Source organism: Ahaetulla prasina, chromosome 3 (genome assembly GCF_028640845.1).
Source record: "Ahaetulla prasina isolate Xishuangbanna chromosome 3, ASM2864084v1, whole genome shotgun sequence".
Classification (NCBI taxonomy): Eukaryota; Metazoa; Chordata; class Lepidosauria; order Squamata; family Colubridae; genus Ahaetulla; species Ahaetulla prasina.
The window spans coordinates 140,026,914-140,049,428 of NC_080541.1; the positions used below are offsets into that span (position 1 = coordinate 140,026,914).

A 22,515-nucleotide genomic window follows, 5' to 3' on the forward strand; every position below is an offset into this window, starting at 1 on the left:
TGCAGCAAGAGAGCACATTTGAAACACATGAACAATGGACAAATACTGGGAATTTTCCTTTTATTAATATTATTGTTTACCTCTTGATAGACGAAAGGTCGTGAACCTTTGGTGAACCATCGGGCATTGAGGTTATTTAGCTTGCTTAAAATAACATTTATGTCCTCGGGCCTTACGTGCTTAGCAGCATCAATTCGGAACCCCGCAACGCCAAGGTCAATCAGATGGTTCAAGAAGTCTATTATTTTTGAACGCACATCGTCTTTCCACTGGGAAAGGTCAAGAAGTCCATAAAGTCGACAGTAACGGACCTATACATATGGGAAGAATGATTACTACAACCATTCAAAATAAAACAAAAAAAAATAATCAATCTGATTTGGGAAAATGTTGAAAAGGTGAAAGAAAGAAAAAAGCCCCCAAAGCCCCTTATTTTTTTATTTTATTATTTATTTTATTAATTTTATACCGCCTTCTCCCGAAGGACTCAGGGCGTGTACAGCCAAAGTAAAACAAAGATATATACAGTTTAAAACAACAATTAAAAGAGCAAATTTTAAAGGCCGATTATTAAAATTTAAATTAAAAGTTAAAAATATTAAAACCCCAATTAAAATACATCACTAATTATGCCAGTCCGCTTTAATGAATAAATATGTTTTGAGCTCACGACGGAAGGTCCGAAGATCGGGCACTTGACTTAAGCCACTCTCCATTAACTGGATATATGACTCAAACCTCAACCCCTTCAAACATGCTCTGAGAAGCCACAAAATGAGAGCTGAGAATCTCAAAATGTCCAATGGGACTTGTCGATACTGTTTTCAACTATTTACAACATAGCCCTCTACTAGAATAAAAGTGGCTTTCTTTTCCTCCTTTTTTAAAGTACAATTTTGTTTGTTTTGTTTAATTTTTATCCTGCCTTTATTATTTTATAAGCAATTCAAGGCAGTGAACATAACTATCATTCTTTCTTCCTCTTATTCTCCCACAAGAGCAACCCTCTGAAGTGGTTTCGGCTGAATTGCCCAAGGTCATCCATGGAAAAGGTGGGATTTGAACTCACACTCTCCTGGTTTCCAGCCTGATGCCTTAACTACTAGACCAGGGGCGTCAAACTGGCGGCCCGTGGGCTGGATGAGTCACGCACAGGCCACGCCCACCCCCAGCTCCGTGAAAAAACATTGCGATATGTCACATGACAGCAATGTGAAGTGGCGAGTTTGACACCTGTCCACTAGACCTTTTTATTCACACACTCTGATCACAACAAGGAGTTCAGACACGTTCACAAAACTGCTTACATTAGATGATACCAGACAATCAAAAATCCTCCTTTGATTTTTTTTTCTTAACAGACCCAACCCCATATTGATATCTCTCATTCGATATCTGCATATGTATAAAAAAGTACAGGAGTTTTGCAAAGTCCCTGCTGCGTATCACAAAATTGTCTTTTATGCATTCTATGAAGCAGCTAACAGTTACCTAAGTGTTTGCCATCGACAAGCACAATTGCCTTAAGTGTCCTCTTTCTCCCCTCCGGCAAATAAAGATAGAGTATACGTAATAATATTCACAAACCTGTGCTTGGTTTGAGAGAGAGAGAGAGAGAGAGAGAGAGAAAGCGGACAGACAGAGTAGGGAGAGAGGGAGGAGAGAGGAAGGAAGAGGAGGGATTAGATAGATAGATAGATAGATAGATAGATAGATAGATAGATAGATAGACAGACAGACAGACAGAGAGAGAGAGAGAGAGAGAGAGAGAGAGAGAGAGAGAATAGAGAAACAGGGTAGATAGATAGATAGATAGATAGATGATAGATAGATAGATAGATAGATAGATAGATAGATAGATAGATCAGATTTGTTGACGTTTGGCCTATTACTCTTCCTAAGATCCCCAGTTCACAAATTGTAAGGATGCAGCAAGAGAGCACATTTGAAACACATGAACAATGGACAAATACTGGGAATTTTCCTTTTATTAATATTATTGTTTACCTCTTGATAGACGAAAGGTCGTGAACCTTTGGTGAACCATCGGGCATTGAGGTTATTTAGCTTGCTTAAAATAACATTTATGTCCTCGGGCCTTACGTGCTTAGCAGCATCAATTCGGAACCCCGCAACGCCAAGGTCAATCAGATGGTTCAAGAAGTCTATTATTTTTGAACGCACATCGTCTTTCCACTGGGAAAGGTCAAGAAGTCCATAAAGTCGACAGTAACGGACCTATACATATGGGAAGAATGATTACTACAACCATTCAAAATAAAACAAAAAAAAATAATCAATCTGATTTGGGAAAATGTTGAAAAGGTGAAAGAAAGAAAAAAGCCCCCAAAGCCCCTTATTTTTTTTATTTTATTTATTTTATTTTATTAAATTTTTATACCGCCCTTCTCCCGAAGGACTCAGGGCGGTGTACAGCCAAAGTAAAAACAAAGATATATACAGTTTAAAACAACAATTAAAAAGAGCAAATTTTAAAGGCCGATTATTAAAATTTAAATTAAAAAGTTAAAAAATATTAAAACCCCAATTAAAATACATCACTAATTATGCCAGTCCCGCTTTAATGAATAAATATGTTTTGAGCTCACGACGGAAGGTCCGAAGATCGGGCACTTGACTTAAGCCACTCTCCATTAACTGGATATATGACTCAAACCTCAACCCCTTCAAACATGCTCTGAGAAGCCACAAAATGAGAGCTGAGAATCTCAAAATGTCCAATGGGACTTGTCGATACTGTTTTCAACTATTTACAACATAGCCCTCTACTAGAATAAAAGTGGCTTTCTTTTCCTCCTTTTTTAAAGTACAATTTTGTTTGTTTTGTTTAATTTTTATCCTGCCTTTATTATTTTATAAGCAATTCAAGGCAGTGAACATAACTATCATTCTTTCTTCCTCTTATTCTCCCACAAGAGCAACCCTCTGAAGTGGTTTCGGCTGAATTGCCCAAGGTCATCCATGGAAAAGGTGGGATTTGAACTCACACTCTCCTGGTTTCCAGCCTGATGCCTTAACTACTAGACCAGGGGCGTCAAACTGGCGGCCCGTGGGCTGGATGAGTCACGCACAGGCCACGCCCACCCCCAGCTCCGTGAAAAAACATTGCGATATGTCACATGACAGCAATGTGAAGTGGCGAGTTTGACACCTGTCCACTAGACCTTTTTATTCACACACTCTGATCACAACAAGGAGTTCAGACACGTTCACAAAACTGCTTACATTAGATGATACCAGACAATCAAAAATCCTCCTTTGATTTTTTTTTCTTAACAGACCCAACCCCATATTGATATCTCTCATTCGATATCTGCATATGTATAAAAAAGTACAGGAGTTTTGCAAAGTCCCTGCTGCGTATCACAAAATTGTCTTTTATGCATTCTATGAAGCAGCTAACAGTTACCTAAGTGTTTGCCATCGACAAGCACAATTGCCTTAAGTGTCCTCTTTCTCCCCTCCGGCAAATAAAGATAGAGTATACGTAATAATATTCACAAACCTGTGCTTGGTTTGGCATTTTCATCTTCAAGAGCAATTAAGGTTTTGCTTCAGAAATGAAAAACTGCATTTATCTATAGCAAACCAGCAATTGTAATAATACCACCACAGAACACATCAAAAGGGGAAAATCTACCTGAATAGGATCGCTGTAGTTTTCAATATCCCCACTGGGCGTTTTACATATTGGATCGTTAAAATCGAATCTCGAATATGGGACAGAAGGAAATTCATGGTGTTCTGCATTGAAATAGCTATTACAGATTCCACGGTTGCCAGACCCAGCTGCGGAGTTGAGCATATGGTTGAATACAGCATCCACATAAATATGGACCTATTGAAGATACAAGCGAAATATATATAACTGATCATAGACATGTCTTTTTTCTTCTTGAGTCTGTCATCTGCATTTCTATAACCGTCTGGTTTGGTTCTGCAACCCAACAAGACAGACACAGACTTCAGAGGATAATTAGAACTGAAGAAAAAACAATTGCTACCAACCGGCCTTCCATTGAGGACCTGTATACTGCACGAGTCAAAGAGGGCTGTGAAAATATTTACAGACCCCTCACATCCTGGATATAAATTGTTTCAACTCCTACCCTCAAAATGACGCCATAGAGCACTGCACACTAGAACATCTAGACACAAGAACAATTTTTCCCGAACACCATCACTCTGCTAAACAAATAATTCCCTCAACACTGTCAAACTATTTAGTCTGCACTACTATTAATCTTTTCCTTGTTTCCATCACCCATCTCCTTCCACTTATAACTGTATGACTGTAACTTTGTTGCTTGTATCCTTACAATTTATATTGATATTGTTTCCTGATTGCTTATTTGTACCCTATGACTGTCATGACCTTATGATTCTTGATGAACGTATCTTTTCTTTTATGTACACTGAGAGTGTATGCATCAAGACAAATTCCTTGTGTGTCCAATCACACTTGGCCAAAAAAAAAATTCTATTCTATTCCTTTAACATAAGATCTTTCCTTATACACAAAGCTTGCATTTGAAAATGACCAAGCCTTAATAAGGAAAAACTTGTTCAAAATATAAAAATAGCTACATTTTACCTAGAACACAATGGTCTTCTCTATTTTCTGTTCTTCCTGTTGCACTCTTCCATCTAAGACAATCTTCAGCTGATAATCAACTATCAGCACATAGTTACATACCCATAAAAACAGAAAAATGCACATAATTTGATGTTGCTAACATGAGCTTTCTGCTAAAGCTAGGAACATGAACTTTGCCAAAGGCAAGAGACAAATCTAGATCTTTTCATCTTCATGTTCACAGAAATGGGAGAAAATGAGTATTGGCCTTTGTAAGTTTCGCCCATCATGTTTAAATATAATTCGATGCTTGCAACACCTCTCAATAACTCATTCGTTCAATCTGTAATATCCATCTTCACATTTCATCTAAATGGTTGACTGCAGAATCTTAACATTCTTAAACTTATTTATTTTTCTTGGTCACCCCAGGTTGTTGTATTAAAAAAAAATCCCCCCCAAAAATATCAGAAACTTGAACATTCTTTGGGGGTACCTGGGCTAATTTTAATAATATATTAAAGGATTTTTTTCCCCCATTTGGTTTGGTTTCTGTATAAGGAATTACCATAGTTGGTTCATGTTTTGGTCTACATATTTTTCTGTAGAACTATTTACAATTAGCACTTGCCAGATTCAGAGGAATGTTTTTAATGCAATTCCCCACATTTTGCAAACTCTGTCCCACTTCTTCTCACTGTTATCATATTGGTATAGAAGATACTTTTCCCAATTTCAACCAATGCCACTCTAAAAATACATATATAAATGAAACAAATAAGGAGGCGTAAGACTGTCCCATTCTCAAGTAGGAAACATAATTTCTTATGCTAATGTAGTTCCTCTATATTACTAGAACAGCATATTATAAAATTACAAATATGCAGCTGCTGGGCCCATCCATCCAACTTCTTTTTCCCACCTTCAACACATCCTAATTAAAAGTTGCTGAAGTCATATTCTGACATCAAAGCCTCCATCTTGTTGTCAGCCTATAGCTAAGGTATTCCAACAGAAAAGTGGTATTTTCCCACAAATCACAGCAAAAGACTTGCACATATATTCTTGATCCCCCTAGAAAGCCCCTTCAAAGGTCAATCAATAACTTGCTGGATTTTAACTGGTTTGTTGCAGAACCATCCACTCCATGGCCATTTCTCTTGTGGCTGGCATAGAGGCTGGAGTACTCTCTTTCATCACTTTCAGCTTTTCTTTTTTGTGGTTTGGTCAGGGGACCATCAATGTAACGGAAAATCAGGGGTAGTCTTCTACTAGATTTCCCATTGTAAGTTTTCCACATTCATAGCATACCGACTGTGGGAGAAGTGACCAACCGTTTTGTTCCTAATCTCTGGTTTTATTAAATAAAATGTTGCATGGGTTGCACATTTCAGAAGGGGGAATATGTATTATTTTTTAAAAAAATAATGTCGACACATTCACTTCAATTGCTCACTGAACAGTGAAGTGATCTCTACAGCTGCCTCTCCTCCTACGACCTTTGCCAGCAAAAGCTTAACAAAGTAACTTAACAGGCACTGCATGACTGCAGTCACTATTCCAATTAAGATCCCAATGCCTTACCCACCACATTCTTCTCTATCTGCCAGCTTTTCCCTTCCTCACAGCTAGGGCAGCATTTTTAGAATATTATTTCCCTTTTATCTCAAGGATTGAAAGAAAACACATCCACATGGCTGGGGATTGAGCCCAATGCCAATATCTGACTCAAATCTTCAATTCTTTCAGGACAATATGCAGAATGACACAATTGTTTTCACTCAACAGAATACAGAGTTGCGCCTATACTAATCTAGAGCAATTTAGCAGTGATTTTTGATGTTGCATTACATGTCAAAATGACATTTGAATAAAACTGATGCTTGACATAAAAATACTAACCCAGCAAAGTCTGAGAACATTCTTATGTGAGATGGAATGCTAATAAAATGAGGAATGAAAACACACATACAAACAGTGCAACCAATGAAGACATTTTGGTGACAAGCAACCTTGGAAATTGACTCAGCTGATTGGGTCCTTCTATGTCCTCCGACAACTTTCAGACTGTTCCAGACTATAGGAAATTGTTTCTTTAATCATAAAAAAACATGTTATAGCAAAAATGTGGAACTAGAGTGTTTTATTTAACAGAATCAATTCTAATAACTTCTTATCTAGAAAACTGGATAATTTATTTATTTATTTATTTATTTATTTATTTTATTTGCATTTATATCCTGCCCTTCTCCAAAGACTCAGGGCGGCTTACATTGTGTAAGGCAATAGTCTCATCCTATTTGTATATTTATATACAAAGTCAACTTATTGCCCCCCAACAATCTGGGTCCTCATTTTACCTACCTTATAACGGATGGAAGGCTGAGTCAACCTTGGGCCTGGTGGGACTTGAACCTGCAATATTGCAAGCAGTTGCTGTTAATAACAGGCTGCATTAGCCTGTTGAGCCACCAGAGGCCCTAATAAATATAAATAAATATAAGACACCATTAAAAAAAATACCAATTTCCACTTATGATTGCCTTTGACCTCACATCTCCTGTTCCCCACAACTAAGCCCTAAAATACGAAGGCCACTTACTCCAACATTGTTGCATCTAGTCACCATATCTCTGAACTCACTTTCATTTCCAGAGCGTGAACATAACTTGTAACTAACTGGCTGGTATCTCTCCCACCAAGGTCTCCAGGGGTTTATAATTACAAGGTTTTCATTTGGAGGAGAAACCTAAATATTCAGAAAGAGAATGAGCAGATAAGAGAACAAATATTATAGATCTTTATTATTCAATTTTATTAATCTTATCGTTCCAACCAATTCATAGCTTAAAGAAGAATATCAGGATGAATATGAAAGTGACAAAAACAATGGTCAACTAAAGGCAGACAAAGCATTTCAAGTTTGAACTACTCGAGATTCAAATTGGCTGGTTCAATTTCACTGAAACTGTTTTAATCTGAAAGAAGACCCTTTGAGTTTGAGTTTTATGTAGAGTCTAATACGAAACCAACTGTTTCAGGATAAATTACTTCTATAAAAATTGAAAATGGGATTATAATATCTGTTTTGAATTCAACATTGAGAGATTTAATCTTGAAAAGGTTTAAATTTGAAAACTTTTGCATTCCTCGCTAAACAATTTTATAATAATATTAAGAATTATCATTATCATTACGTTATGAATCCGGACCCAGAAAAAGCAGCAGAAGAGAGACCAAAGCAAATTATTCTCTTGCCTTCTTCCCAGGAGCAATCCCCAACTTTTTTGAGGAAAAGATTCACATGACACCACAAAACAGTTTGCATAAGTGCAGAGGATGATACACACAGGCAATTATACCTGTTTGTTTCCTGCATCTCTCACTCACATAAAATGCCAATAAGGATCACTGGAAAGTAGATTGCTTTAACCAACCAGTGATCAGGATCCCTGTTTCTAAGGAAGCCCAAGATTGTGTTGCATGAGGATGCAGTGCAAGTTGGGGAGGGGGTATGAGTGTAAGGGGTTGCATGAGAGTTGTGGTGTGAGTTTGGGAAGGTGCATGATGGTTCAGTATGGGTTTTGTTTGAAAAAAGTCAGGGAGGCTGTGATGTGAATCTGGGAAGGTGAATGGTTCAGGTTAGGAACAATATGTGGCACAGGTGAGGGAGAGTATGAGAGGGTGTGCAGTGCAAGTCAGTGAGGATGTTGGGGTGTGTGAGTGGTTGGTGCAAATGCAGCGAGATACAAGGGTAAGGGAGACATACCTTCAGTGGTGGGATTCAGCCTGTTCTCTCCGGATCGCGCAAACTGGTAGCAGCGAGTGCGGGAGGCTCCACCCACCTGCTCAGACGTAATGCGCGACTACTGTGCACGCGCTCACATTTGCGAACCGGTAGGGAAGGTAAGTGAATCCCATCTCTGCATACCTTAGAGACTTGTAACCTTCCCTACCTGCTTCCTCATTGACTTTCTGGGGAGCCAGTAGAGAAGTTTGCAAATTACAAGCACATGATTGCAGGGTGCTGCAATGAGTCATTAGTATGGTCTGGTTGCCAAGCAAAATGGATTCCATTCAGATGACCAAGAAATTATTAGGATGGCCAAAGTTCTGAGGACCGGTTCACAGGACTGGTTCACAAATGAATTGAGATTATGACCAGTGGCAGCACTGTAACTTAGAATTGTCGCTGAACAAATGGCTGTAGATTGAAGACTCCTTCTATGTATGCTGAGCTCTTCACAACTAGCTCTCTATATGTCAGAGGTATATTTGCTTGTTCCCCTACTGCATTCATGGAGCACTGGAGCTATTATATTGAGCAAGAAACTTGTGGCTCATCTGCTCAGAGTGGCCCAACCTCTCTAATTAGATGCTGTCAGATATTCTGGGACTGCATCTTACAAAATTTCAAGGCAGAAGGATATATGGGAGCTCAGATTTTATCAGTGGGTATTTAGCCATGACTAAAGAGAGAAACATACTCACCTGAACACCTGCAAATCCATGTTGAGCTAAGTACGTTTCACATTCAAGAGCAATGTCAATCCAGCGCCATTCAAAAAGATGGACAATAGAGGTCCTTACAGGTTTGGGACTAGATTTGTACTGGATCCAGTAAAGTCCAAAAGCTACCAAGAGAAACAGCAGCACAATATTCCTCATGTTCGTTTTGGCACATAGCGTTATGTTCCTCAGTAGCCTTTTGCTTTCCTGTTGGAGAACATAGCGCCTTTACCAATTATACACTTTAAATTCTGGCTTATTGTCAAGTCACATATTCTTCTTCATCACCATCACATAAGAACTAAGTATTAACAAGGCAGAAGACACTTTTGTTTGTTCACCAGGCTCAACAACCAAAGAAGAAAAGAGACCAGAGAAAAGTAAGTCTCTGTTTACATACTAGTCCCAACTACAGGCAAGCATAAACATATTTTATCAGATTCAGCTGCATAGACATAGCCAACATTAATTTAAAGAGAGAGTTCTCTGTTTAGGCATCAATTGGTAGAAGTACTGTACTCCTGTTGACCAGGAAAGAGAAGATAGTCAGTTTTCTAACATTTATTCAAATTCTGATTGATGCAAAGTATTAGTGCAATTCGTCAATCGCATATACCTGTGGAGTCATAGTCAATGTGATCCCAGCTATATGCTTTTAACAAAGTCTAAGTATAAGGAAGACAATTGAAAACAAGGGTTCATGAACCCTAGCAGTTAAAAAGGCACTGCCAAAAATCTCTGATCTTGAGCCACATTGATAATAAACAACACCAGTTCGATTGAGACGAAGAATCACTGGCCATGCCAACACCTGCCACATACATGAATTTATTGAAGCCTGGTATTCTATCATAGGAGCAATTAACAAGCATATTGATCTAGATCCAGCATATGAATATGTAAGAACCCAGACCATACAACCAACCAATGAACAAGAGAACCAATCAGCTGCTCAGAATTTAAATATAACTCCAAATGAACAACCAATCACACGACCAACCGACCACACTGGCACACAAGACATTTATAAGCCAAGGAGAATATTCTGTTGCTGATGTTACCTAGTTTGGTAGGTACTGAATGAAACTGAATTGAAACAAGCTTGGAGAGCAAACCAACTACCAAAATCTAAAACCCAAGTATAAAGTATTTTCTATTATTTCAAAGTCTAAGTATTCCATAAACAGATAAGTCATTTTTGAAGGCAAACGGTCCATAGTTAAAACAATTTTTAATCTGGGTTGATCAACAAGTGACATATGTTCCAGTCCCTTTTCTAAATATGGCCTTGGGAGACCTAGGGTAGAAGAACCTGTCCTCTAGAAGAGCAATTTTGCTGTCTAAAACTTTGAGCAGATCAAACCTGTTAACTATTTTTTTCCTTTATATATTCTGTACAATATACGACAGGTCAAACTGGATTGCAAAAAGATGTAGAAGTTTATAAATTTTGGATCTGTTTTGCAAGGGGGAAAGTTGTTATTGCTGCAATATATTTGTCAGTGTTCAGCCTCCCCCTCTCCCAATAAATTTGTTTTTCTTTTTTGTCTTTCAATTCACTTTTTTTTTAGTGTTCTGTGTTTTGTCTTTGTTATTTTTTTCCTTTTGTATTTTAATATTTTTGAATAAAATAAACATTTGGCAAAATGGAAATTTATTTATTTACTTATTAAATGTATACCCCACCCAGCTCATAACGACTGGAGGGATTACAAAATGTTGAAAAATATAGAAGAAAACAGTAGACTGCACTGTAACTCAGAGATACAGCAGAGATGGCACAGAGATGGCAAAGTTAAATTACTCAGATGCCGGGGGCCGGGGGGGGGGAGAGAACGATGTCAATCATGCTTCACAAGGGCCTAAATAAAAAGCCAGATCTTTAGGGCTCTTCAAAACAACAATAGGATAAGGGCCACTGAATCTTGGTTCAGTAATAAGTCTGAGAGGGAAAATTTTAAAACAGGTACAATGGGAACCTGTTTGGTTGTCATTAAATGGACATAATTTTCATCATTCCCAGCTAATATGATATATTTGCTGAGGAAACTGAGGGAAACTGTAGGCTACAGAGACCTAATGGCCATTTTTAATAGAGTGAGATTTGAATGGTCAACTTTGGAAATACTGAGGGGATGGGAGTTGTATGTAAGTATATATTCTAAGCCTGCTTTTATGACTTTTATAAATAACTCAAGGCAGCAAAAAACATAATATTCGTTGCTCCTCTTTTTTTCTCCACCTTTGCAAGATGCCAAATTAGTAATATCTGAAATCCAAAGCAGCCATTCACACAAACCTAAAGCCCCATTCCATTCATGTTTTATTTGAAATTATGAATGGATAATAAATAATAATACCATAAACCTTCTAAATCTGCTCTACAGCAACTCTAAGTGGAGGACATCAGATCCACTCAAACAGCTTATTTAATACATTCTACTGTTATTTTAAAAACACCAATGATATTCAACACCCTTGAAAAAAACCATCTTTAGTAGAGAACATTTAAATCAGGGGTGTCAAACTCATGTTGGCACAGTGGCGTCACGTGACGCATCGGGACTTTTTCCCCCTTCGTTAAACTGGGTGTGGGCATGGCCAGCATGTGTTGCATCCGGCCCGGGGGCCGGGAGTTTGACAGCCCTGATTTAAATACATTGCTAATAGATAGCCATCAGAACTGCAAGCATCGTAGACAAGAAAGCAAGTATGATTCTGAAACAAGTAACAAAATTTAGGATCCTTCCTAATTTATTGAAAGAACCAAAAATGTCACTTGCCTCAGCTATGGGGAAGAGAATGTAATGAAATGATGAAATGCAACTTTTGATAAGGATACCGTGTTAATGGTTGGAAAACTCAGAGAAAAATTTAGAGAAGAAGCCAAGGAAGGTTTTTTGTTTTGTTTTGTAGTTGTTCCCAGAAAACTGGAAGAGCTGACACTGAAAATTACACTGCAACAGGTGCTGAAGGAAGGTCCTGGAACAAAATATATGCTGCATCTTTTTATTGCTGCAGATTGCAATCCAAGCTGGCTGCAGGAACCATCAAGAGGAGGGACTAATGGAGAGAGGGAGCTGCCAAGATTGTAATTATCTCCAGAGTGGATGGAAAGATAGAGTTCAGAAGAGAAAGATGCTAGAAATGGAAATGGGTGAAAGAAAGAAAAGGGATACTTGCATAGCAGAGCAGAGCAAAAACAAGAGGGGTCAGATTTATTTGGACAGGCAGATAGCAGCCATTACATTTGTTCATGATGGACGTAATTCAAGAATAGGAGTAACAACTGCTCTCTTTCTACGTTGCTCTCTGCTGTGATAGCAGAAGAGAATATTTGTAGCTCAGGGTTAGAATTGTGGAGTCCTTGGTGCTCTCTGAACTTGACTGTTTGCTTTCAGACATTTCATTACCAACTCGGTAGCATCATTATATTGAACCTCACGTGAACATTATTCATGTTGTCTCTGCTGACGATAAAAGCCTAGCTGAACATTTTCAAGCTAAGAAAGGTAGCAGAGTATTTCCAATCACATCCCCCCCCACCCAAAGCTTTTCAATATTCCTTTTTTCTTACATTTCAACAGGGCATGCACAAAATACTGTTCTTTTCTTTTTGGTATGTATTTCGTTGCTGATGGGCTTTTTTTGAAAAGCAAATAGCTGGGATCACTCAGGAAGCTTTGCAAGAAGTGTGACTAACCCAACTAGAAACTGCACTAATTTTTCTATCATTCCAAAAAAGAGCCATCCAGCTTTCCAGAGACCTCATTTCAGCTCAATAGAAACAAAATCTTCACAGAACTGTGTACTCGAACTCACTAAGCATCACCTCTGCAAAGTTCCATAAGACGGATAACTTGCACTTTTGAGGAACTCTACAAAACTCTTGGGAGTTGGAACTTGCCAACTCCAAGTAATGTAAAAACTATGTAATGATCTTATTATATCTGAGAGGCCTCCCATGATAAACATATCTATGAGCAAATGATTCAACAAGGTTTCCCCATGGCAACTCATTAAATTTAATTATGCACCTAAGAAGCCTAGCTCAAGCTGTGGTATCAACAGAAGGTCCCCAAGAGAACACAACCTTATTTAGTCCTTCTCCCTTGGCAGTTTTATTAACTTCGATATACAGTAGTGATTGACTCTACTATTCTCTTTTCAAGATTCTAGAATCCTGTTTCCCCCGAGTTCTAAAAACAAGTCCTTTGCTCTTCTAATCAATGGTCAACCAGAACCATGCTATCTGTTTGAGCATGTTCCTGGAATTTGAATTTGTGAATTCTCTCTTAAGCAACACCCTAAATTGTAGATATCAAGGATGTAAGTAATCCTTTTTACAGGAAGGGCCACACTCTGTTAAGAGGACAATGCTAAAAGGAGGGGGGGGGAGGCATTGTATAAATTAATTTTAGTTAAAATGAATGACCACTCAGTTGTTTCTAAGAGGTCCCAGTGGAAAGCATGAAATTCAGCTTAAGCATCAAAAGAGGCACTCTAGATAGAAGAAAAAGAATGATATTTGAAAGGAAAATTAATCATTAACTCACAGAATGCAAAGGTTGGGAGGGATTTTCTGACTTGAAAGATTATGTTAATGTAACCTTGCAATAAAGACAGAGCTAGTATTTCATTGTTGTCTAATAGACTAACAGTAGGTCAAAATAATCTGGGCTGCATCTTTTTATCAAAGCCAATTCACTGTTTAGTAGATCCAATTTGCTACTTTTCTATTGTAGGTCTGGGAAGCTGCTTGGTCTGGCGCCTGGAGGGTACTTCTGTTTTTATTCTTTTTTTTTTTTAGGGATTGTTATGAGCCTCTTAGAATCATTATATGATATCGGTCATATAGATCCTGCAAATAAATAAATAAATAATTTCCAGTTGGGCCCTGCTGCAGGATTTATAAGAATGTAAATTGGGACAGCAATGATTTTGGATTCCATCAACACTGGTTCCTTGTGTTTCCAGAACTGTAGTATGGGCCTGAGTGTGAAAAGTTAAATACTCTGGGTAAGGATTTGGGATTAATTAGACTTGGCTTGTTTATGAACTGGAATGTATGTGGATAGGTGGATTGCCTACGAAATGGTGCAACAATTTCTAGGAACCTTTCTTAGAATTTAAGGATTGCTGACTTGGTAAAACCAGATTCTCTATAACCTAATAAACACCTATTCACCAAGAAGTTGGACTGGGGAGGCTGGAGCATGAAATGGAATTTGCCAGCTCAAGTGTAACACACACATGAAACTTATTCTCCCTTTATTCTAAATTTATTTCTTTTGGAGCAATTGTTTAAACAGAAAAGACTGAAGCTTTGAGGAGATTGTATCATTTGTATAAAAGGAAACAGACCTCATCCTTGGGATTTTAGGGGAATAGTCATACAGGTAGTCCTCAATTTACGACCACAATTGGGTCTAGAATTTCCATTGCTAAGCCTGGCAGTTGTTGAGTTGAGTTGTACCCAATTTTATAATTTTTTTTTTTTTGCTATAGAATCACTTTTTTGCTTTTTTGCTATTGAATCACTACAGTTGCGCCGTGAACCATGCAGTCATTAAGCAAATCCAGATTCTATTGTCTTTTCTTGTTGAAAGCCAACTCGGTTGCAAATAGTAATCACATGACCCCAAGTGGCTGCAACATTCATAAATACATGCCAGTTGCTGAGCGCCCAAATTTCAATCATGTGACCATGGGAATGCTGCGATGGTTGTGAGCGCAAGAGCTACTTGTAAGTCACTTTTTTCAGTGCGATTGTTAACTCTGAATGGTTGCTAAACAAATGGTTGTAAGTTGAGAACTGCCTGTATAACTTCAAATTACATTCTTGCTTGGGCAAGTCATTGAGAGAAACCTGCACATGCAATACATCACCTATCCCCATAGCTTCACAGCCTGACTGGAAGAAAACCTTTCTATGTTATGTAGCACAGAACCTAATACACGTAGTCCTTGACTTATAACACTTTGTTTAGTGACCATTCAGTTACCACAGCACTGAAAAATGTGAACTTATTACCATTTTTCAGTTATGACCTTTGAAGCATTCCCATCATCATGTGATCAAAATTCAGATGCTTGGCAAATGGTTCATATTTAGCACCATTTCTGTGTCCCAAGGTCATGTGATCACATTTTGCTACCTTCTGAAAGGCAAAGTCAAGGGCTACATTCTGTAAGAAGGCAATGCTAAATGTCTAACAAATGTCTCACTTAACAACAGAAATTTTGTGCTCAATTATGGTCATATGTTGAGGACTACCTGTACTAACCCCCAGCAAATGTTCTTAAATCCTTCAAACTCCAGAATCACCAAAGCTTACTATACTCATTTTTATTTTTTAAAACATCCCAAAGGAAGTAGCTTATAATTTTTCACCAAATTCTGCGAAGTCATATCCCTTAAGGAGCCCAAGAGCGTTCATTGTAGGCATCTAAGTTTTACACATCTGTTTAAAAGTTGAAACAGGCAGTTTGTACACGTGAAGTCTTTCCATAAACCGGGGCTCATTTATTAATCTTCAGTTTTTATAGAAGACAGATGATTTTAAATATTGCCTTGAGAATGGCAGATAGTCCTTTGAAGCCATATCTAAGCAACAGCCAATCTGAAGGAATGGAAGGAGAGTATAAAGTTCTAAAACGTATGAAAACAGCAAGCAAGAAGTCAGAATCTCTCATATTAGGAAGAAAAATTCCACATAATTCCACTTCCATTTTTTTTTAAAAAAATCATTCATATAGTTTTGGTTTAGAGGAATTTACAGAGGAATTTGCTTTTGCAAATGGTTATTTCAACCGCAGACACTTGCAAAAAATATTTTCTGTACTTCTTTACCTCATAGTTGTATGATGCACTGAACAGTCTCCTGCTGGTATTTTAAAAGAAATCCATATTACTATTGCTTCAGGAAAAAAGAAAACCCCAGAAGAGCAAAGGAGTTTGATTGGCAAAGTTGAACTGATCTTTTCCTTAAGAATATGTTACACTACACTACTCTAGTTTATATTGTCCAAGTTGTCAGATAGCTACCATCTGCTATCCCTGTATTTTATGATCGTAACTGGAAGCAGACATACTTGGAAGGAATAAATGTGACACAGAACCATTTTCAGTGAGGAAATCAAGTTTTGGAACTGCAGTAAATCCAGTCAAACAGTGGCAGAACAGAAGTCTACAAACAGCTCAAATGAGCTCTGTCCTCTGTAAATCTGAATCAACTCAGTTCAGAATTGTTTTCCCTACAAGTTTGTGTTTTATACTTTCCCATCGGACGTTGAAAGCTACTTGTTGAATTAACATTTTTGGGGACTAGTAAACATTTCCAGATGTGGTGGCTCAGTGGCTAAGACGCTGAGCTTGTTGATCAAAAGGTCAGCAGTTCAGCAGTTCAGCAGTTCGAATCTCTAGTGCCGTAGAGCTCCCATTACTTATCCCAGCCTCTGCCAACATAAAAAAAGCAGGCAAAAAATGTAAGTAGAAAAATAGGGACCACCTTTGGTGGGAAGGTAACAGCGTTCCATGAGCCTCTGGCGTTTAGTCATGCCAGCCACATGATCTCGGAGACGTCTTCGGAAAGTGCTGGCTCTTCGGCTTTGAAATAGAGATGAGTACCGCCCCCTAGAGTTGGGCACATATGTGTGAGGGGATCCTTTACCTTATTTAAACATTTCTGAGCATTTACATATCACATCAAGGCAGCCTTTGCAATTAAGTCCAAGAACATTACTGCTCCACAGGTAGAAGTCTTTTCTATCCTTTTCTCTTGGTCCTCAGGTAGTTATACTGTGAGGACTCCAGGACTCCATTCTGTCCTCAGTAGAGGTAACCCTCAACTTACAACTCTAATGAAGCTCAGATTTTTTTCTTCCATATATGATGATGGTCCTCAATTGAGGTACCCATATAACTAACCCAATTTTCTGATATTTCTTGCGTTCTTAATGTACATACAACTCAATGTATCAGTTGTAACACGAATGCTGCAGTTGCTAAGCAAACTCATTGTCCGCAATGGGTATTATTTTGCCAGAAACTAGAGAAAAATGCTCATTTCCAGGGGAAAAAATCATAAACCACGCAATTATAGGACATTTGCAAATGACCATAAATGTGGGCCAGGTGCCAAGCGTCCAAAATGCACTCAAGTGACCAGTGAGGGACAGCAACTCATCAGAACTTGCAATTTGGGTTGCAAGTACTTTTTGGGAGACGGTTTTAAGCAACTGGTTGTAAATCAAGGACTACCTGTGCAATTTAATATGCTATGAAGCTATTCAGAGTGGCCAACAAGAGTGGGCTAAACTGACTATGAGTATGCTTGATAGTACCGTTAGTCTTCTACATAAATGAGAATCAGCAAAGGCTGTGTGGGTTCTGGATGAATAGTTTGTAAGCATTAACTAAATCCTGACAAGACAGAACTATTAAGGATAAGTAATCCTCTCATGCAGGAATTAAGGTGGTTATTTATAGGTAATCCTGACCACACCAACAATTCTATGACTTCCACTTTTACTGCTATAGACAGCTGGCACTGAAGAACAGAATTGGCGATTATGTGGCTATGGGGCACTCGTAAATCATACAATTACGTTTTTTGGGTCCATCATAAATTTGAACCGTTTGGGAACTCTGCAAAAGGTCCTGGGAGACTCCAGAGACCTAGGGTCATCTTTTTAAAAAAACAACACCGGGGCCAATGTGCCATTCCCAGTCCCAGAGAAGAAAACACATTGACATACCGATGTTCCTTCAAACCACTGGGAGATGCACCTCCACACACTTTTCACATTACCTTGATCTTGGGCCTTAAACATGAGTAAGCGCGTCGGATTCTCGTGCCTGGGCATGGACACGGGAGCAAAGGCAGAGCTGCCTGGGCCATCAAGGGCGGAGGGAGGTCAACTCTGCGGGGAAAAAAACAACAACCCACCTTCTCGCTGTCATTTCCCGGCCCCAAACTTTCGGACCTCCCCTAAGTTTGCTGCCAATCTAGCCGTCGTCAGGACTTTTCGCAGCGCTTCGAAAACTGGACATCGTCCTAAAACGCGCTTGCTGAACTTCGGGAGAGAGTTTTAGGAGAAGCTCTGCGGTCCTTACTCGCTTTGTTTGCAGCCACATAAACCGCCGCTTACTGCGGGCTTTCACAGACGGTTCCTTCAGCTCATTACAGCCGCTTCGGTTTACACTCTGCCTAATTGCTCCCAAAATAAAATGGTGCATTGTATTAAAACGTGCCCGCCTCAAAAAAGAAAGCGCAGCGGAATGCATCGTGAAGCACCTACATACGGCTCAGTTGCTTAATCCGTCCATTGTATTTCTGCTGCTCTCCGGCCTGCCGTTAATTTAGGCAGGGCGCTTACACCGATCCTTGAGATTGAATGGCGTCCCTTTCCTGCGCCGGATTTCTAGTTAAAAAAACGCTCTCTCTTCCTCCTATATATCCTTTCCGAAACCTCAGAGCGCATAAACATTTGGCTGCTGCCCTCTCGTGTCCGCAATATAGCCAAAACACGCACCGTCCCCTCATTGCCATTAATTTCTGCTCCCGCGGCGACCAGACGCTCCCCTCAGCCACCCACACTTAAAGTCTCCTTGTATTGCAAAAGCGAAATTGTTGACTCGCCCCAACCCGACTTCCATCGCACAAACCTATTTTCCGGTTGGCGTTACAGGTCCACAAAAGAGGCATATGCTGAAATTAAACGTCATTGGCACTTTTTTTTTTTTACAGGCATGGATTTTGCAAGCTTGAAGGAGCAAAGTAGAAAGTGAAAAGCTAACAGGGATGGGTTGGGCAAGCAGACATATTTTAAAGGGTTTGTACAATGACATGGATTTATGCAAACTTGAGTTTGGATTTTTAACCCCATTCCTACGGAATATCACATTGCAAAAATTGATTCCTGGCAAGAGACCACCTAAACCCCTACTGATGGATGTATATAAATTGTGTTTTAATTCTAACGTGCCTCACTTTACTTGTTTGCACTGAACTACCTTTAGTTTTCCTCAGTCAAATTAATTTGTATCCAGATGTATGTGGCAGAAAGCAGTTACCCAAGTGATTAGAATCAATTTTTGAAAATCCTCCTAAGCACATGGCACTCAGCTTAGAAACTGCAAGTACTGGAATTTTGCTGGAGTAATAGTTGGACATCAGCATTTGAGATAATTTAATAGATGGGCGGAAGATTTAGGTTTTTTCTTGAGGATTACAGATGTATTTATTTGCTTGCCAATCTTCCAACTGAACTCTGTAATGTCAAAAGCTGGAACCTGAGACTGATTAGTCAACCTGGCTTGGCTTATTTTAAATCTCCATTGTATTTTCTCTTGCATGCTGGATGTTATTTTTTGAGAGATGACAGGAGTATGAAGCATAACTTTAAATGTGTTTTTAACTTGCATTAAGACCCGGGGTGAAATCTAGCAGGTTCTGGAGCACCGATAGTGGAAATTTTGAGCAGTTCGGAGAACCGGTAGCAGAAATTTTGAGTAGTTCAGAAAACTGGCAAATACCACCTCTGGCTGACTCCGGAGTGGGGTGGGAATGGAGATTTTGCTGTATCCTTCCCCTGCCACACCCACCAAGCCACACCATGCCCACACCCACAGAACTGGTATTAAAAACAATTTGGATTTCACCACTAATTTAAGACTATACTGAAGTTTCTTCTCAACCTGCTGCCCTCCAGTTAAGAGGATAGGGAGAACCAACCACCATAATTTCTCTGATATCAAGGCCACTGACAAAAGGACCACTAATTCTCACTTCGGGGAAATGCACTATAGAATAGAGTCTGTTCCATCGTGGACATCAACAAAGAAATGGCAGATGAACCCATCAAATCTCCCTTTCTGGATATCTCTCGGACACCCCGTCCCCCACATTATACCCCAATTTCATTCAAGGAAAACACAAATGTAATGCTACAATGAAGCCAAGAAGTCAAAATTGCTATTGCAAGGAACAAATCTTTTCAGTCAATGCCAATAAACTTTTGCAGCAATGGATGATTGGCAGGTATGCCAAGTGAGACAAAAGTCCCAATTGGAAGAAAAGAAGGATGCCTGTCGTCAGTAGTTCCTTCCATGATTCCCTGTACACAGCTATTCTAGTAGCAGCAGGAAATAAATATATTAAAAGGACCCAGGAAAGACCTTTCCAAACTAAGATTGCACTGACATCCCCCCATTTCCAATTTGCACTGCTGACTGCAGGATAGGAAAAATTATCTTTGTAAAATAATAATTAGAGTTGGATCCACCTTATACCACTTCTTTCCTTATCAGATCTATAAGCATACATTTGTCAGTCTTTATTGTTCCCGGAAATCTCTCTTCATAATCAAAAGGAGCCTGAGAAATGTGTTTAGGACAGTAAGCCCTTTAGCAACTCTTCGGATTAGGCCAGGGCCAGCCATTTCCCTTTTTTATCTTCTTCTGAGCTTTTCTTGCTGTTATGAATCTTCATGACATTTCATTTATCCTCCAACTTGTTTTGCTGGAGTAACTCTCTTCTTTATCTCCATCCATTGCTAGAAACTCTGAAGAACTGCAGTTAGGGACACGTAAATCTACCCTATAGCTCCCCCACCCACCCGCATCCTAGGTTTTTGCTAATCTCCTTGAGTCCCTTCCCCCACCAGATCATATCATATCATATCATATCATATCATATCATATCATATCATATCATATCATATCATAGTATAGGATCTATGGCCTATCAGGTTTATCCAAACTGGGCTTGAGCCTCAAGGAGATCGCCGGAATGCTTTTAAGCCTGTTTAATAACTTAACAGGCTAAACATTCCAACAGAATTGATGCTGAGTCACGTCCCAATTCATAATATCCTCTTCTTTTTGATCCTCTTCCTTTATGCTGTTATGGCAGCATCATACAGACGAAGGGCAGACACTCTGACAATGCAAGAAAAAGGAGCCAAGTGGGAAGACAGTACTTCCAGCAGCTACACCCACAAAAGAAATTATGCATCAGGGCACAACTCATTTTACCTCTTTTCTTTCTCCACTCCCGAAGTCAATAAACCCCCTTTCTAAGAAGTTTCAAAGACAAAGACCAGATGCCCCTTTGGATATTTTGTTCTTGTATTACCATTTTATGGTTTGATGTCAGACAAAAAAAAGTGCTTTGGTGAAACCATTAATAACAATGCAAAACGGAATATTTTATTAGAGCTTTAAATGAAGCATCTTCCACAAATGCTATGTGAACCATTAGAAGAGTTTTGTTTAAAAAGATAGATGCACCTATAATTACCAGAATGTTGTATGGTATTTTGTGTACTTTTACATACTATTCAACAGTTCTGCTACCATGCATCTTCTTCCCAGAGCTCGAACACACTTGTAAGACACGGAACTCAAAAACGCACCTGGAATAATTTAAAAATGCATTAAACACCCATATATCATTCAACAGAAAAGACTTCAATATTTTTTTTTTAAAAAAAAGCCAAGCTAAGACTTGAACCCGTACTTCTGATGGGTGAAGTTCTACTGAGCAGGATGCTTCCACTGGAGGAAAGGAGATAACTGATTTATTCTCCTTCTTGCAAATCTGCGCCTGAAAACTGGGAGACTCGCCCTAAAGGGTGAGAAGTAGCCTAGGGGCCAGAACTGTGTCACTTTCCTTTCTCCACTACAAGTGTCCTCTAGAGTCTACAATCTACAGTCCCTTTTACTCAAGGAAGCAGCCCTTTTATTTGTTGAAGGCCAGTTCTGAATCCAATGGTCTTTAAGTGCTATTGTGCTTTACTCTGTTACGTAAAGAACAAAATCGTAAACAAGATGAGCTTTTTTATCTTTCATGGTGTACTCTGCCGACCTTGCTGAGATGGGCGGCTGTAGAAATTAATTAAATAAATAAATAAATAAATAAATAAATAAATAAATAATAAAAATACATGGTAGTAACAGCCGAGCTGTAGATCAGAACAAGCACATAGCTACATACGAACACTTCATTTTTCTCCCTGGACCCCATGATATTGGAAGTCACTATTCTCTACTGTAATTTTAGTGCATTGGTACTTCAGTCCAGGCCATCAGTTAGTATACAACGTTTAAGCTCTACCAACGTAAGCAGAGCACTTACACTTACTGAAGGCCTGGCAGCCGTAATTGGTATTTTAAAAGGCACATTTAAGGGCTAGAAACTTCTATGGGTGCCCTATTAAATGAAAGAAGAACGGTTTACTATTTTAGTCTGTATTACTACTTTTTTGTCTACGTCAATGCTAGAAAATAAAAAATTTTTCCAAAAAGATACACAAAAAGGATACAACAAGAAAGGATACACTTTTCATGACACAGTATTACTGCAGTATTTACGCAGGAATGTTTCTAAAGAAGAACAGCAGAA

General features: G+C 38.9%; 2 protein-coding genes across 5 annotated transcripts in view; both read right to left on the minus strand.

The window, feature by feature from the left end:
- LOC131193995 (pancreatic alpha-amylase-like) overlaps positions 1–18,031 on the minus strand; it is a 31,336-nt gene extending 13,305 nt beyond the window's left edge. Inside the window, exons 1-5 of the mRNA XM_058174514.1 lie at positions 17,920–18,031; positions 9,089–9,313; positions 7,200–7,346; positions 3,662–3,859; positions 2,008–2,238 (exon numbers count right to left, since the gene is read on the minus strand). Of these exons, the coding sequence (XP_058030497.1) occupies positions 2,008–2,238; positions 3,662–3,859; positions 7,200–7,346; positions 9,089–9,313; positions 17,920–18,009 (891 nt within the window). The 5' untranslated portion in view covers positions 18,010–18,031. The remainder of the gene's footprint in view (positions 1–2,007; positions 2,239–3,661; positions 3,860–7,199; positions 7,347–9,088; positions 9,314–17,919) is intronic.
- The window catches only part of RNPC3 (RNA binding region (RNP1, RRM) containing 3), a 33,804-nt gene continuing 20,574 nt past the window's right edge, over positions 9,286–22,515 (minus strand). The window contains exons 15-17 of one of the 4 annotated variants that reach the window (XR_009154086.1): positions 21,631–22,496; positions 21,449–21,526; positions 9,286–9,313 (exon numbers count right to left, since the gene is read on the minus strand). The gene's annotated coding sequence lies outside the window, so the exon portion shown is untranslated. Of the gene's footprint in view, positions 9,314–21,298; positions 22,497–22,515 lie in introns of those variants that run through there. The other 3 variants (XR_009154085.1, XM_058174513.1, XM_058174512.1) reach the window with 3 other exon arrangements.